Raw genomic sequence first — 15,005 nt, 5'->3', positions numbered from 1 at the left:
AAGCTAACATTGCTATCAGACATCGCCTGAGGCCTATAGCTGGCATTTCCTGCTGTTCTGTATCCACTGTATTTTAAAAGGCTTCTGCCATTGTTTGTTCTGTAACTATAAACCTCCATGAAACCTTTACCACATCACAACATGGAATTGTGGGTAACATTGAGTCCTAGAGCATAATTTGTAGCAGAATTTTTTTTAAAGCCATTGCACCTGGCATGTACTCTGGAACATTGGCCACTTAGCCTTGAAGTGATCTCTTGCAATAATCAGTGATTGTTATCTAAAATGTATGAGGTTGCTTTTAGGGGGGAATTTTAGACCTTTAATCATAAGACACTCCTGGCAAGCCTGACATTCTTATGATGACTGTGTTTGCCTGGGTAACGGTTCTCTAAGACAACTCTTAGATCTGACTTGCTAAATGTCCTTTTGTGTAACAACCAATGAAAAGCACTTCTATGAAGCTATAGAGGCTGGGTCCTCCTGCTGCCAGCAAGGCCTTACCATCTGCAGTGTCTCTGTTTCTCATCCACCCATGAGACTCAGAACACCGAGAATCGTAATGCATATTTGACTCCAGAATAAACTCTCTTATCCTCCTAGAGGCAAGAGCTTTCCTTTTGCACAAGTACTAGCATATTGAGGCTTCTTTAATGGTATCCTGTTGAGTAAAGACAAATATAACAAACTATCCTGATTTGATGTTAGTGGTCCTCCAGATCACTCAACTTCCTCTGAGTTCGAGCTTGCAAAAAAGAAACTTTTGATTACAATTCTTCATGGATTTTCCTATGGGAAAAAAATACACAAGCCAGCCAATGCAAAAGATCACACAGTTGGCAGGTGCATCTCCCATGTTAAAAAGATTGGAAAGAACTATCTTTTGTGGTTTAGGAAGCGGATAGTGGGTTTTTTTAATTAATTTATTCATATTACATCTCAATGGTTATCCCCTCCCTTGTATCCTCCCATTCCTCTCTCCCTCCCATTTTCCCCTTACTCCCCTCCCTTATGACTGTGACTGAGGGGGACTTCCTTCCCCTGTATATGCTCATAGGGTATCAAGTCTTTTCTTGGTAGCCTGCTATCATTCCTCTGAGTGCCACCAGGTCTCCCCATTCAGGGGACATGGTTAAATATGAGGCGCCAGAGTACATGTGAAAGTCAGACCCCACTCTCCACTCAACTATGGAGAATGTCCTGTCCATTGGCTAGATCTGAGTAGGGGTTTGAAGTTTATGGCCTGTATTGTCCTTGGCTGGTGCCATAATTTGAGAAGGACCCCTGGGCCCAAATCTGCCTATCATAATTTTCTTCTTGTAGGTTTCCAGGATCCTCTGGATCCTTCAGCTTTGCCATTCTCCCATGCTTCTCTCATCTAGAGTCCCAATAGGATGTCCTCCCCTCTGTCCCAGTTTCCTGGTAAGTGAAGGCTTTCGTGGGACATGCCCCTTGGGCTAGTATGCAGATATAAGTGAGTATATACCATTTGAGTCTTTCTGCTTCTGGGTTAACTCACTCATTATGATCATTTCTAATTCAATCCATTTGTCCACAAATTTCGGGAATTCCTTGTTTTTAATAGCTGAGTAGTATTCCATAATGTAAATGTACCACAGTTTCTTTATCCATTCTTCTACTGATGGACACTTAGGTTGTTTCCATGTTCTGGCTATTATGAATAAGGCTGCTATGAACATGGTTGAGCAAATGTTCTGTTGTGTGCTGGAGCATCTTCTGGGTATATTCCAAGGAGTGGAATAACTGGGCCATGCGGAAGCTCTATTCCCATTTTTCTGAGATAGCACCAGATAGATTTCCAAAGTGGCTGTACTAGTACAGCGGATAGTGGTTTTAAGAAGAAGTCTTTCCTTCCTGTCCCCACTGGCTAGTGTGGACCTGTCCTATTTGCACAATGCAGGTGACACTCTGGTCTCTAGAAGATGCCTGAAAGCTACCAGACCTCTCCTACCTTCTGTCCCCCATTAACATAGGAAAGCACTAATTGATTACATTGGGATGACTTAGAGCTCATAAGAGTGATAGCTGACACTCCTGTAAGCAGACCCTCAGTCACATTCTAAATAAAGACGTCAAGGTAAAAGGAGAACTAGTTGAACAGAGAAAGAGGAATAGCGGGGAAAAGAGGGGAGCAAGAGAAGGTAAGAGGGTGAATATGATTGAAAGCCATTATGAGGTATGAAAGTGTCATGTCCTCAATCCTTCAAGCAACTAAGGCCTTTTACACGAAAATGTTAATCTGTATTTTTTTTTTAATTCTATTTTTTAGTTTTTCGAGATAGGATTTCTCTGTGTAGCCTTGGCTGTCCTGGACTCACTTTGTAGACCAGGCTGGCCTTGAACTCACAGAGATCCGCCTGCCTCTGCCTCCCAAGTGCTGGGATTAAAGGCATGTGCCACCATGCCCGGCTCTTTAAGGAAAGAAATTATGTGATAGTTCCAAGGCATAAAAAGGGAAGAGGGACACTTTCTGGTCTTAGCTTCCCATACCACACTCCCCATTGCTCTTTGAGCAACTCTGGTCCTTTGACAACTGACAGACGGCAAATACCACGAACTTTCCATTGCTCTGTGCATGCTCCCTTCCTTCTCTCTGATATGTCTACTTCTTCCCAATCCACACATCCCCACGTGCTCATGAGCACACATGCACACGCCTCCTTCATCTGTGCTCATGAGCACACATGCACACGCCTCCTTCATCTGTGCTCATGAGCACACATGCACACGCCTCCTTCATCTGTGCTCATGAACACACATGCACACGCCTCCTTCATCTGTGCTCATGAGCACACATGCACATGTCTCCTCCATCTGTGCTCATGAGCACACATGCACACGTCTCCTCCATCTGTGCTCATGAGCACACATACACACGCCTCCTCCATCTGTGTTCATGAGCACACATGCACACGCCTCCTCCATCTGTGTTCATGAGCACACACGCACACGCCTCCTCCATCTGTGCTCATGAGCACACACGCACACGCCTCCTCCATCTGTGCTCATGAGCACACACGCACACGCCTCCTCCATCTGTGCTCATGAACACACACGCACACGCCTCCTCCATCTGTGCTCATGAACACACACGCACACGTCTCCTCCATCTGTGCTCATGAACACACATGCACACGCCTCCTCCATCTGTGCTCATGAGCACACATGCACACGCCTCCTCCATCTGTGCTCATGAGCACACATGCACACGCCTCCTCCATCTGTGCTCATGAGCACACATGCACACGCCTCCTCCATCTGTGCTCATGAGCACACATGCACACGCCTCCTCCATCTGTGCTCATGAGCACACATGCACACGTCTCCTCCATCTGTGCTCATGAGCACACACGCACACGTCTCCTCCATCTGTGTTCATGAGCACACACGCACACGCCTCCTCCATCTGTGCTCATGAGCACACACGCACACGCCTCCTCCATCTGTGCTCATGAGCACACATGCACACGCCTCCTCCATCTGTGCTCATGAACACACATGCACACGTCTCCTCCATCTGTGCTCATGAACACACATGCACACGCCTCCTCCATCTGTGCTCATGAGCACACACGCACACGCCTCCTCCATCTGTGCTCATGAACACACATGCACACGCCTCCTCCATCTGTGCTCATGAACACACATGCACACGTCTCCTCCATCTGTGCTCATGAACACACATGCACACGCCTCCTCCATCTGTGCTCATGAGCACACATGCACACGCCTCCTCCATCTGTGCTCATGAGCACACATGCACACGCCTCCTTCATCTGTGCTCATGAACACACATGCACACGCCTCCTTCATCTGTCATTTCAGCCTAGGTGTCACTGCCTCAGGAAGTCTCTTTTTCACATTGACAACATGGATCGTGCTCTCTCTCTCCCACCACCTAGACAGACACAATTATTCCAAACACTGGAACAATGCCTACCTCATAATAACTCAATAAGTCCTTTTGAAAATAATAACAAAATGATAATATAAACAGATAAGACAATTTTAATTTTTGCCATTTAAGTGGCAACTTGTCTCTTAATCTGAAGTATTTTTTCTGACCCTAAAAATAAAATGAAAATTTTTCTCTGCAGAGCATTTCTATTTTCTTCATACATTTGTATCATAATAGTCTTTTAAAGACACTGTTTCCAGGCCATCCACAACTTGATGAAGATGCCACATTCTTTGCAAGACTGGTTAACCACATCTGCATATCCAGAAAGTTGGGCTCTTTCTCCAGATATTTGTACAACCTATTATACTTTCTTGTAGTGTTAGCACGACTCTAAAACAGGAAACAATGGTAACAATGAAAGGAGGAGGAGGAGGAGGAAGAAGAAGAAGGAAGGAGGAAAGAGAGAAGAGGAGGCTATGCCTAACAGAACTCAAATGGCTGCCCCATTGCTCACTGGGTGAAAAATTGTGCAAGGAAGGTCAAACATTTACTGGAAGCCTAGCATGTGCCTTGCATGGCTTTTAAATATTAAGGAGAACAGATCATGAGAAATGTTCCTGGATGAGAAATCTATGCAAATCAGGAAGTCTGTGTTATATTACCAACCTTGTCCTTTGCTGACAAAATGTCATTTTGCCTCCCACTGTTCACACTGGTTAGCTAAAGATAATGTCTACTATAACATGCCCTGTCTAGTAAAGATAAATTTATTAGGAAAGATATAATGATTCAAAAAGATGCTGTAATTTATTATGTTTTTGTCTTGGAAGGAGAACTCAAAGAAATGCTTGCAATACGAAGAAACCATGTATTCTTAAAGCCAAGAGCTTCACCGTGACCCAGGAAAGCTGCATTCTGGCAATGACTGCTCAGGATGAGAGAAAAAAAAAATTTTTTTTTTAAATCCAAGAGGCCAGGGAAGCCCATAGAAGGGTAGACAGGCATTTCTGATTGAAGAAAGCTGTGCTGGCCCCACAGTCAGTAACCTAGGGCAACCAACCACAGATGTGCCAGTGCGTTTTAATGTGAATCATCTGGGAATCCATCAGTTAGGCATTAATCATATGCACGAAAGAGTCATCCTTATTCTGTCACCCCAGATGCCCCATCGGTGCTTTGGATGTGCATATTTTTAAAGGGGAAAGTAGCAGTACTCCATGTATCATCATGCACGCTACATGAGAGTGTTTCAGAGACGTGCAGGCACAGCTTCTCCTGTAATGTTTCTTCTGGGAAGAAAGCATGCACTTACAACGCTTGGAGCAGACGTTAGGAAACACGTAAGACAGCTCCATCTACTAACCTATTCCTTTCAGATGGGTTCTGCTAAGTCTGTCTAATAAGTGGGGACTGTACACGGTAAAAACACAAATCAAAAACTTCACATGCGTCTAAATTGCCGGTGGCAAAGGGGGACAGAGTGTGTATTCTTTGTTTCTGTTCCACACAGTCATTCACACACAACTTGCGGCGATATACATCCAATTTAAAAACAAGTCCAATCAGTTGACACTCCCTGATAACACTAAACAGTTTCAAAACCTGTGCCCCGGCCAGCATTCTGCCACCGTGTAGCGACATTATAGTCCATTGTTTCCTGGGTTCCTATACAGGTCAGTTAGCACTTAGCAAATGGCTACTATCCTTTCAATTCTAGGGGTGAGCTCAAGGTTTAGGCTTGTTTCGGCATTCTAATCACCATAAGAGGGAGTGCCTTTTGAATGGTACGGACCTCGGCACTGCAACACTAATACACAGTACAGAGGAGGTTACAGTCGTTGAAAGTGCAGAAACCCAAACTCCACTGGTCTAGGTATCTCACATCTTCTAGTCCTATAACTTCCAACATGACTATGCCCCTCTAGAGCAAAATGTCCCACTAGCCAAGAGGAGTCAAATATGAATCCTCACTTTACTATCCCACAAAGGTACTAAGATAATAAAGTTTTTAAGAGGAGAGAGAGAGAGAGAGAGAGAGAGAGAGAGAGAGAGAGAGAAAGGATTACCAACCTATGCACTCCTAAAAGACAAAACCCAAAAGTTATTCATTTCTCTATGCATGGGGTTTGCCCAACAACAACGCATTTCATAAATATCTGTCAAAATAATGCAAATGAGATCAGACAGGACTTTTCAAACCAAGATACTCTTGTCAATCTTAGATGTTTATTGGGGTTGGCTCAGTGACCTCCCTCAATTCATGCATGTCAAATTCCATGATTTCCAAACCCCTTGAATGCGGTGGCATAGTCACTACAAACATTCTCCAACTTACTTTAAATCAGCGGATCTTAACCTTCCTTAATGCTTTAACACAGTTCTTCGTGAGGTGACCCCAAGCATAAAATTATTTCACTGATACTGTAATTTCGATAATTATTAATCATAATGTGAACAAATGATATGCAGGGCATCTGATATGTGACCCCCCCCAAAGGGGTCATGACCCAAAGATTGAGAATGACTGATTTAAATCATCTCTTAGAACGCTTCTTAATGTAAATGCTATATAAACATGTTTTATTATCTGGAGCATAATGGTAAGCAGAAAAGCCTGTATACATTCACTACAGACAAAGGGATCTTTATTATCATATGTTTGCTAGTGAGTTTTCTTCCTATTTTAAATTAACTCAATGTTAAAGTGCTAATTAATTCAATGTTAAAGTGCTAGCCAGTCAGCATCAACTATAGTCTATGAGTGAACTTCAGTGTAACGTCTATGGAATTCTTATTTGGGTGTTCATAAAATGGCTTTTGTCTTGGCAAGTTTGTTTTGTTTTAACAGAGCATTTCACTGTGCAGTCCATACCTAGTGAACAAATAAAGCTCCACTGGAGAACAGCTGTGCTCTTTACCTTACAATGCAATTGCCGGTGCCTCCCTTCACCCAATAACTTCTGATCTATAAGGAATGGCACAATGCGACTGGGAGAGGCTGTAGAACTGAGCTGTGCATCTCTGTACCCTAGCACCAGATGCTGAGAGTGGACAACACAGAAAGTACCAGAAAGAACTTTACCTGCCATTTTCCCCGGGGGGCCTGAAATATAACAAAAGTTATCAATTAGAGTTGAATTATCTTTATAATGGTCACATAGCTGCATCACTTTACACATTATCATATCTTCAGATTTTATTTTAAATGCCTCCTTAAAATACTTACACCAAATCAGATCTACCGCACGCTAGAAATATAAATAAATAAATAAATAGAGTTTGAGATTAGCCTGTTTTATATAGCAAGATCCAGGACAGCAAGGCCTACATAGAAAGACCCTATCTCAAAAAAGCAGAGGTGGGGATGAAAGCAAAGAAAGGAGACGAATCAATGATTTTTACAGGTTTTGTTTTAAATTTACCCTAAAAATACTTCTTAGATATGTGATTTATCTCTTTGTTAATCAACTTTTCAGTAGACCATCACAGAACTTTGGTTGCGCACTGGAGACCCTCTTACTGCAAAGAGAGACTTTGTGACATCATTTCTGTGTAGAGAGAAGTCAGTTCAGATTGTGTTCTGTTTTTAAAACGTGTGAATAAGAACATTGTCAGTGCCTATATCCACAAACATCCTTCCCTCAGAAGGAATCAAAGACATAATCGCAGGAAATCAATTGAAATACATTTTAAGTAGGATGCACAATGACTGTAGGCGATATTAAAGGGCTGCACATTATGACGCACACTCAGCAGCCTGAGTAGGTCTCTTTCAAGCAACATCATGATAGGAGCTTTTACTTGCTTTTATTTTCAAAAGCTCAATTGAGAAACCTGTATGAATACTCTCAAAAAAGAGAATTTTCCTATATATACATTCTAGTGTTTTCGTAGACTATAAAGATATAAGGGGCTGGTAACAGTAGTTGCTTATAAAAGGAGAACTGGTTATACTTTTTGATATCTATCATTTTGTTTTCTTTTTGGTTAATATGTATTATACATTTAAATTCCATTCATGAAAAGAAAACAGTAAGATGCATTCCTATTTTTAAAAAATAGCAAGTCATGTAAGTCTTACACCAGCAATTCTGGTTCTAGCAATATATCCTACAGATATGCCAGCATCATGTGTTAGTTTTTAAAAAATGACCTAAATATTCAGCTGTAAGAAAATGAGAGTAATCATGAACATAAATACCATATGCACTCCCTCAAAGAACAATGCACAGAGAAAACCAATACACAGAGGGAAGGGGGGCCCATCTGGGAAGTTGGGGGTGGGTGAATATGCTCAAAACACATGAAATTCTCAAAGAATAAAAAACATAATACACACATAAAAAGACCTTCATTCTGGTCAACATGGAGGAGCTTATGTGAAAACTGCAGAGACTCAGCTGGAAGGGCTGTTGTGGCACGCAGTCAAGTAGGTAGTTTAACAGGCAGGGCCTCTCTGCACTAAGTAGATGTGTGTCCTCTGGTTAATGATTTCAATTTTCTCTGTTCTGGTTTCTTTATCAGAAAAAAGCTGGGAGACACACACACACACACATACACACACACACAGGCACACTATAAGTGCTACATAGACACTTGCTTGTGATTGTTGCCACTACAAATCCTACTGAAAACATTCAGAATAGCCCCAACCTGTGTCCCTGTATCCAATAGGTGGGCAACAGCTATCGCCAGCACACACACACACACACACACACACACACACACATCGTCCCAGGTGGAAGACTCCCACATGGAGGTTAAGAGCAAGTGCTGAAATATGAGCTATTTCATTTCAAAGCCCCTCCTCCACCCTCAGGTGAGAGCTACTTGTCCACAGTGGGCTAGTGCATTCCTTTAACCCTGTTTCTTCATCTAGAAGAGGAGGGTTGGCAGTGTCTGCCCTGAGGATTGACAGTCACCTCACTACAACATTAAGAAGCTTCAGAAAATCCTGAAGTCATCTCTAATCTGACTCCAGGGTCCAGTGCCAAATGAGAGCTGTGTAAGTTGTCAGCACAAAGCCTAAGTTCTTCCTGTGGTCCAACTAAGCCCGAACTACGTCTCTCCTTGACTCAGTTTTACCTGTATAGAACTAGTGTTAAAATAGTAATTTACTAGAAATAACATTAACATAGCACTCCAATCACGTCAGAATATATATGGTGAACAGCGGGCTTTTCCATTCAGACAAAGAGCAGCGCTGCCAACATGCATTTTAGGATAAATCTCTTTACCTGAATTCAAGAACACGGATGTCCTTGTACCCTGGTAACCCCTCGAAGGCATTTTCAACCTGTCAAGAGAATATGAATAAAAATGATAACTATGTAGAATGTGCTAAAGTATATTCCAAATGCTTTGACGAGCAGAATAAAAAGTACACTCTCGCAATTATCAGAGCTTGTACATATAGATAAAAAAAGTTACGATTACAATACTAGAAATTGTGCTTACCACAATAATGTCATAATTTCTTTTTCATTTTTGTCTTTCATGATTTTAACGTGCTTTAATTTTATTTTTTTAATCTATAAAAAGTCATACTTATCAGTTAAAGCAACACTTTCCTCCTTTTGTGTAAACTATTAAAAGACATTCATTTCAAAAGAAGCTACAATAGTACTTGTAACAGTATTTTTAAATTTTACTGGTCCAGCTGGAAATCTGGGTCCAGCAAGCACCCTGGCACAGTCAACTATCTGTTTTCTCTAAGTGTAAATGTGCCTGACAGTGTCTATTTCCCATCCCCATATCACAAGAGAACTAGGAATACACCCAGTATTAAAATAAAGAAAAAAGTCTACAAGGCCCAGAGCAGAGGCGCATTGTAGACTGGTCATCACAAAATAGGTTAAGAAGCAGTGGCCAGATAACTCTGCTGGTTAAAATATCAATTTACAAGCATCACATTCACAAGAGCTGGTTTTAAAACCAAGCCTTTAAAGTGCCACCACATCTTTCCATAAGAGCCCAGTAACTGGAGAGAGAAAAAGAATGTCAGACAAGTGATCTAAAAATAATCTAATTATATAAAAAATACGCATTTAAAGAAAACTTAATATTTAAGCCATACTAATTCCAAAGGTGGCTCACAAAATGGATAGCTTTAGGGCACACACACACACAAAAATGGAAATATTAGGAACCATAGAGACTTCTCTTGGAAGATTTTTTTCACTTTATACCCTGATGGCAACCTCCCCTCCTCTCCACCCAGCCCACCCCTCACACACACCGGCCCCTTCACCCTCACCCTCACTCGTACCCTCCTCTTCCCCTCAGAGAAGAGGGAGGTCCTCCATTGTACCAACCCACGCTGGCACATCAAGTTGCTGCAGGACTAGGCTTGGGAAGATTCTCTTAACCACACTCTCACAGTATCAGGAGAGTAGACCTTTTTAAAATCTCCATTTGCTACAGATCTTGGTTTAAAACTAAAGGATTCTAGGGGCTGCGGAGATGGCTCAGTCAATAAAGTGCTTGCCATGCCAGACTGGTGGCCTGAGTCTGACTCCCAGCACTCACATGAAAATGCCTGTAACTCCAATGCCAGGAAGGGAGAGACAAAGTCTCTAAGGCTCGCTGGCTACTATACAGGGATCCAGTGCAAGAAACCATTTCATTTTATTGACACCCATGTGAGAAACAGGAACAACTTACCGAGTATCCTGATATTATAAGTGAGAAAACTGAGACACTGGGCTCTCAGCTTATTTGGCCAGAATCACGTAGATGCTTCTAACCAGTTCCTCCTAACACTGGGGAATAGAATTTTTTTAAATCTTGGTTCTCTGGAGATCTTCCTGTTTTAAGGATAAGGAATTCAAGGATGGCTGGTTGAGTGAAAGTGCACCAGCTTTCCTCCACGGAACAAATGCACAACCTTAGACTTATGAGTCTATGGTGCCCCTCTGCCCTTTTCCCAACTCTGCCATCCATATTCTGCCCATTGAACTACATTGCCCTTTCCTATACCTCCTGCCTCATGATACATTTGAAAGTGAGAAACTCATAGTTTCTGAAGGACTCTCTTACAGGACAACAGAAGGACCACTTGGAGAGGCAAACGGATGGCTGGGGAGATGGCTCAATGGGTAAGGTTTTGGCCTTCGATTATGAGGACACAGATTCAAATCCTCCAGAAACTGGTGTCAAGCCTGATGCCTTAAAGAGCATCTGTGATCCCAGGGCTCTAGGTGGGAGGCAGAGACAGGAGAATCTCTGGAAGCTTTCAGGCCAGACAGCCTGATGCCCACATCAGCAAACAACAGAGGCCTTGTCTCAAACAAGGTGTAAACCAAGGACCAAACACTGAGGTTGCCCTCTGACCTTCCACACACAGGTTGAACCACACACATGCCCTTGAGAGCACACACACACACACACACACTCATCACTCACTCACAGGTATGCATGCACATGCACACACATATACAGGTGCACACATACTCACAGGCATACACATGCACAGACACACACACATACACACACAGTCAGAAGGACACCTGAATTTACATTCTGCTCACGTAGACGAAGAAATAACCATGAACCAGTTCCTGCCTTTGAGCCTCACCTAAAAGGTGAAGATGAAGACACTCCTCTGCATCATGACAAGCAAACAGCTGACAGCAGCCTGTAGAAGCTCTGGAGAGATACTACCTTGGCACTGTGCCTGCCTTCCTCAGAGCCGCCCATATTTATCAAGTATCCCGGGCCTTTGTCATACTTGTTATGGCCTCAGGTTTACCACGCTCTCTCTTGTACCCTCATGAAGAAGAGTTACCGTGTCTGAACCTCCTCCGCTACAAGCAGGCTCCCACTGCCCTGTTTTCCAATGTTATTTAGGAGCCAACACAAGGGAACAACCTGTGTGACTGTGGCAAGAAAGGAGAGCACTGAAGTGGATGATCTAGTCTGGGGAGAGAGAGAGAGAGAGAGAGAGAGAAAGAGAGAGAGAAAGAGAGAGAGAGAGAGAAAGAGAGAGAGAGAGAGAGAGAGAGAGAGAGAGAGAGAGAGAGAGAACTATCCATACAAAGAAATAGTTATTAAAAGACACGTCACTGCAGGTTAGAAGGTGATGGTGGGAAAGAGGAGAAGAGGGTGGCTGACGGTTACCAGACCATGCATCACCCTCAAAGCATCTCAGCTCAGTGGCCACACAGCTCATAAATTCATTACGGAGGGGACACCTTTCAGAGTATCTATTAGATTTTCTCTGAATCTCCAGACTTTCCTGCAGTTGTTTACTGAAACACTGAGGCTTATTAAAGTTCCCTTAATCCAGGCAGGAAAGCCAGACAGCCGGCTCAAGGCAGTACCCGATGCCAGGTGGCCACTGGCCTGGCTGACATTTCCTCACATACCATACAGCCTTGCAACTTGGCCGCACGCTTAGGAAAACGAATTGTCTGGCCTACACTCCACCCTCACCACCCCCACCCGCACGTCTGATGGCTGCAATGATGCTATTTGGCTGACGGATGCATATTTGTATTTCCCATCTGGACACAGCGACTGGGGAAAGAAATTAAGCCAAGGTAATAGAATTAACAAACTTGGTCAAAGGAGAAGCCAATCAGGAAGGAATGGAAAAGAAATAAACAGGAAGAAATGGCGTGCGTAGTTATCACATAGAAGAGCAGATGGCGTGCCGAGCCCAGCTACGTAAGAGCAAAGGCGCGCAAGGAGGGTACCAGGTATGGATGATGTTTAATGAGAATTCTGAGTTCAAAATCTATGCAGAATTCTTTCAGAAGGTAAGTAACGGCACGGCTTACACATTCCTATTTAGAAAGACCCCTTTAAAAAAAAGAAAAGAAAAAGACTCTCAGCAAAGCCAGAGGACGGAGAAGAAGGGGTTTATCTCCCGCATTCCTTCCAGTGTTTCTCAACTTTGTGCACCTGTGCGTTAACTACAATAAAGTGTAGAAACTAAAAAAAAAAAAAGAGCAGAGCAAGGGTGATAGGGGTGGCTCAGGTCTGTAATCCCAGCACTCAGGAGGCAGAGGCAGAGGCAGCGGCAGAGGCAGAGGCAGGCCGGTTTCTGAGTTGGAGGCCAGCCTGCTGCTCTACAGCGCTCATTCCAGGAGAGCCAGGGCTACACAGAGAAATCCTGGGGAGGGAGGGGGGGGGGGGGAGGGAGAGATGGAGGGAGGGAGGGGAGAAAGGGACAGGGAGAAGGAGAAGGAGGAGGAGGAGGAGGAGGAAGGGAGGGAGGCAGGCAGAAACAGAGAGACAGAGAGTAAAGATTAATTTTAATCTAATGTTCTCTCCAGAAAAGAAAAAAAAAAAAAAAAAAAAAAAAAAAAAAAAAAAAAAAAAAAAAACTAGTACGTAGCTGTTCAGAGACATCCAATTCACCAAACATTGACAGAGTGGAATTAGAATATAGAAATCACTTTTTTTTTTGGCTGTGGTGAGTTACAAAAAGCATTTACCTGCCAATGGGTGGGAAGATGTTTACCTTTGTCTGAACTTTTCACAAACTTTTCTGAAATGGCTAAGCTGCAACCCTAGGAACCTTGTATTCGGTCAGCTTGAACCCTTAACTTACCTGTAAACAGCTTTGTGGTTATGAGAAACTTAATCCCCCAAAACAAATATGTTACCCAATCAAATGAAACTCCCACATGGGTGATTTTTGTTTCCTATAGTCCACATGTTAAAAATAAATAAGAAAAGCTTCTTCTAAAAGCTTAAAAAAAAAAAAATCACCCACCTCAGAAATAAACTCTTCCACCAGGAGCCGGTAGAGGGCGCTGGAGGAATCCTGCAGTTCTTCGCTATACGGCTGCCCCAGAAGATGGATGCTGAATTCTGCTACCTGTTCCGCAGCTGGCTGTATGGGCTCCTCTGTCACATTCTCAATTTCATTGCTGATCTGAATTTAGGAAAAAAAAAAAAACAACAAATATCAGTATTTGTTCACTCAATAAATAAATATTGATTACCCTCAAAGTTGTAGACACCACATCTAATGATGACTTTTCATGCAATATTCAGTTTTACAATAAAGTGAATAATCTTTAGGATATCAATGACAGTAATAATCACTGTACATTTGCATATTCTTTCAGTACACACTGACAAGGAAGAGCAAAAACCTTCCATAGAAAACTATCAAGGTGAGTTTTTTAAAAAAAAGTTGAATATTCTGTAAGTTTCTCAAACATTTTGGTCCAAAAATCCCTTTAGACTCTTGAAAATAATACAGCAACTCAAAGAAGTGTTATTAATATATATATTAAAACTATGAATATTTACCAACAAAAATTTCAAAAATAAATTCAAAAAATACATACTAATTCATTTCAAATAATAGAGTAGTGACTTTAGTTCCAGCATTAGAAAGCAGAGGCAGGCAGATCTCTGTGAGTTCAAGGACAGCCTGTGCGGTAATACGGATTAAAATGGTCCCCATAGGCTCATAAGAGGGTCACTATTAGGAGATGTGGCCTTGTTGGAGGAAGTGTGTCACTGGGTGTGGGCTTTGAGATTTCAGAAGCTTGAGCCAGGCCCAGTGTCTCTCTCTTCCTGCTGCCTGTGGACTCATATGTAGAACTTTTAACTACCTTTCTAGCAGCATGTCTGCCTGAATGCCACCATGCCACCACGATAACTCTGAACCTTAATCCACACCCCATTAAATCGTTTCTTTTATAAAAGTTGTCTTCATCATGATGTCATCTCACAGCAAAAGAAAACCTGTCTTAATTAAAGACAGTCTAATCTATACACAGAGAGCTCCAGACCAGCCAAAGGCACATAGTGACACACTGTATCAAAAAATAGTAAAAATAAAGAATAACAAAGTAAGCAAGTTTCATGAAAAAGTCAACAACAGATGCTGTGGAGCTGAAACAGTGGGAAGAGTGATGTTGTTTATATTTTTGCAAATTCTTGAATGTCTGGCTTAATACAAGATGGCTGAGTTCTCATGTTTATTTCTGTGTTCAATTAATCACAATATTCTATTTTAGTAGACGCAACATGAAAGAAATCTGGCCACATAAAAATGTACTCAGGAAGAAGGAATAGAATAACAGTATTTTCAGATAACTTGGAATATTCTGTAGTTACA

The 15,005-nt window shown here is 42.3% G+C and overlaps 1 protein-coding gene across 1 annotated transcript in view; it reads right to left on the bottom strand.

The window, feature by feature from the left end:
• The window catches only part of Impg2 (interphotoreceptor matrix proteoglycan 2), a 62,684-nt gene that overhangs the window by 22,314 nt on the left and 25,365 nt on the right, over nt 1-15,005 (bottom strand). The window contains exons 8-10 of the mRNA XM_051150448.1: nt 13,644-13,805; nt 9,160-9,218; nt 7,005-7,025 (exon numbers count right to left, since the gene is read on the bottom strand). Of these exons, the coding sequence (XP_051006405.1) occupies nt 7,005-7,025; nt 9,160-9,218; nt 13,644-13,805 (242 nt within the window). The remainder of the gene's footprint in view (nt 1-7,004; nt 7,026-9,159; nt 9,219-13,643; nt 13,806-15,005) is intronic.

Source organism: Acomys russatus, chromosome 8 (assembly GCF_903995435.1).
Source record: "Acomys russatus chromosome 8, mAcoRus1.1, whole genome shotgun sequence".
NCBI lineage: Eukaryota > Metazoa > Chordata > Mammalia > Rodentia > Muridae > Acomys > Acomys russatus.
The sequence above is the reverse complement of the archived record's forward strand: the minus strand, read 5'-3'. Positions and strand labels throughout refer to the sequence as shown.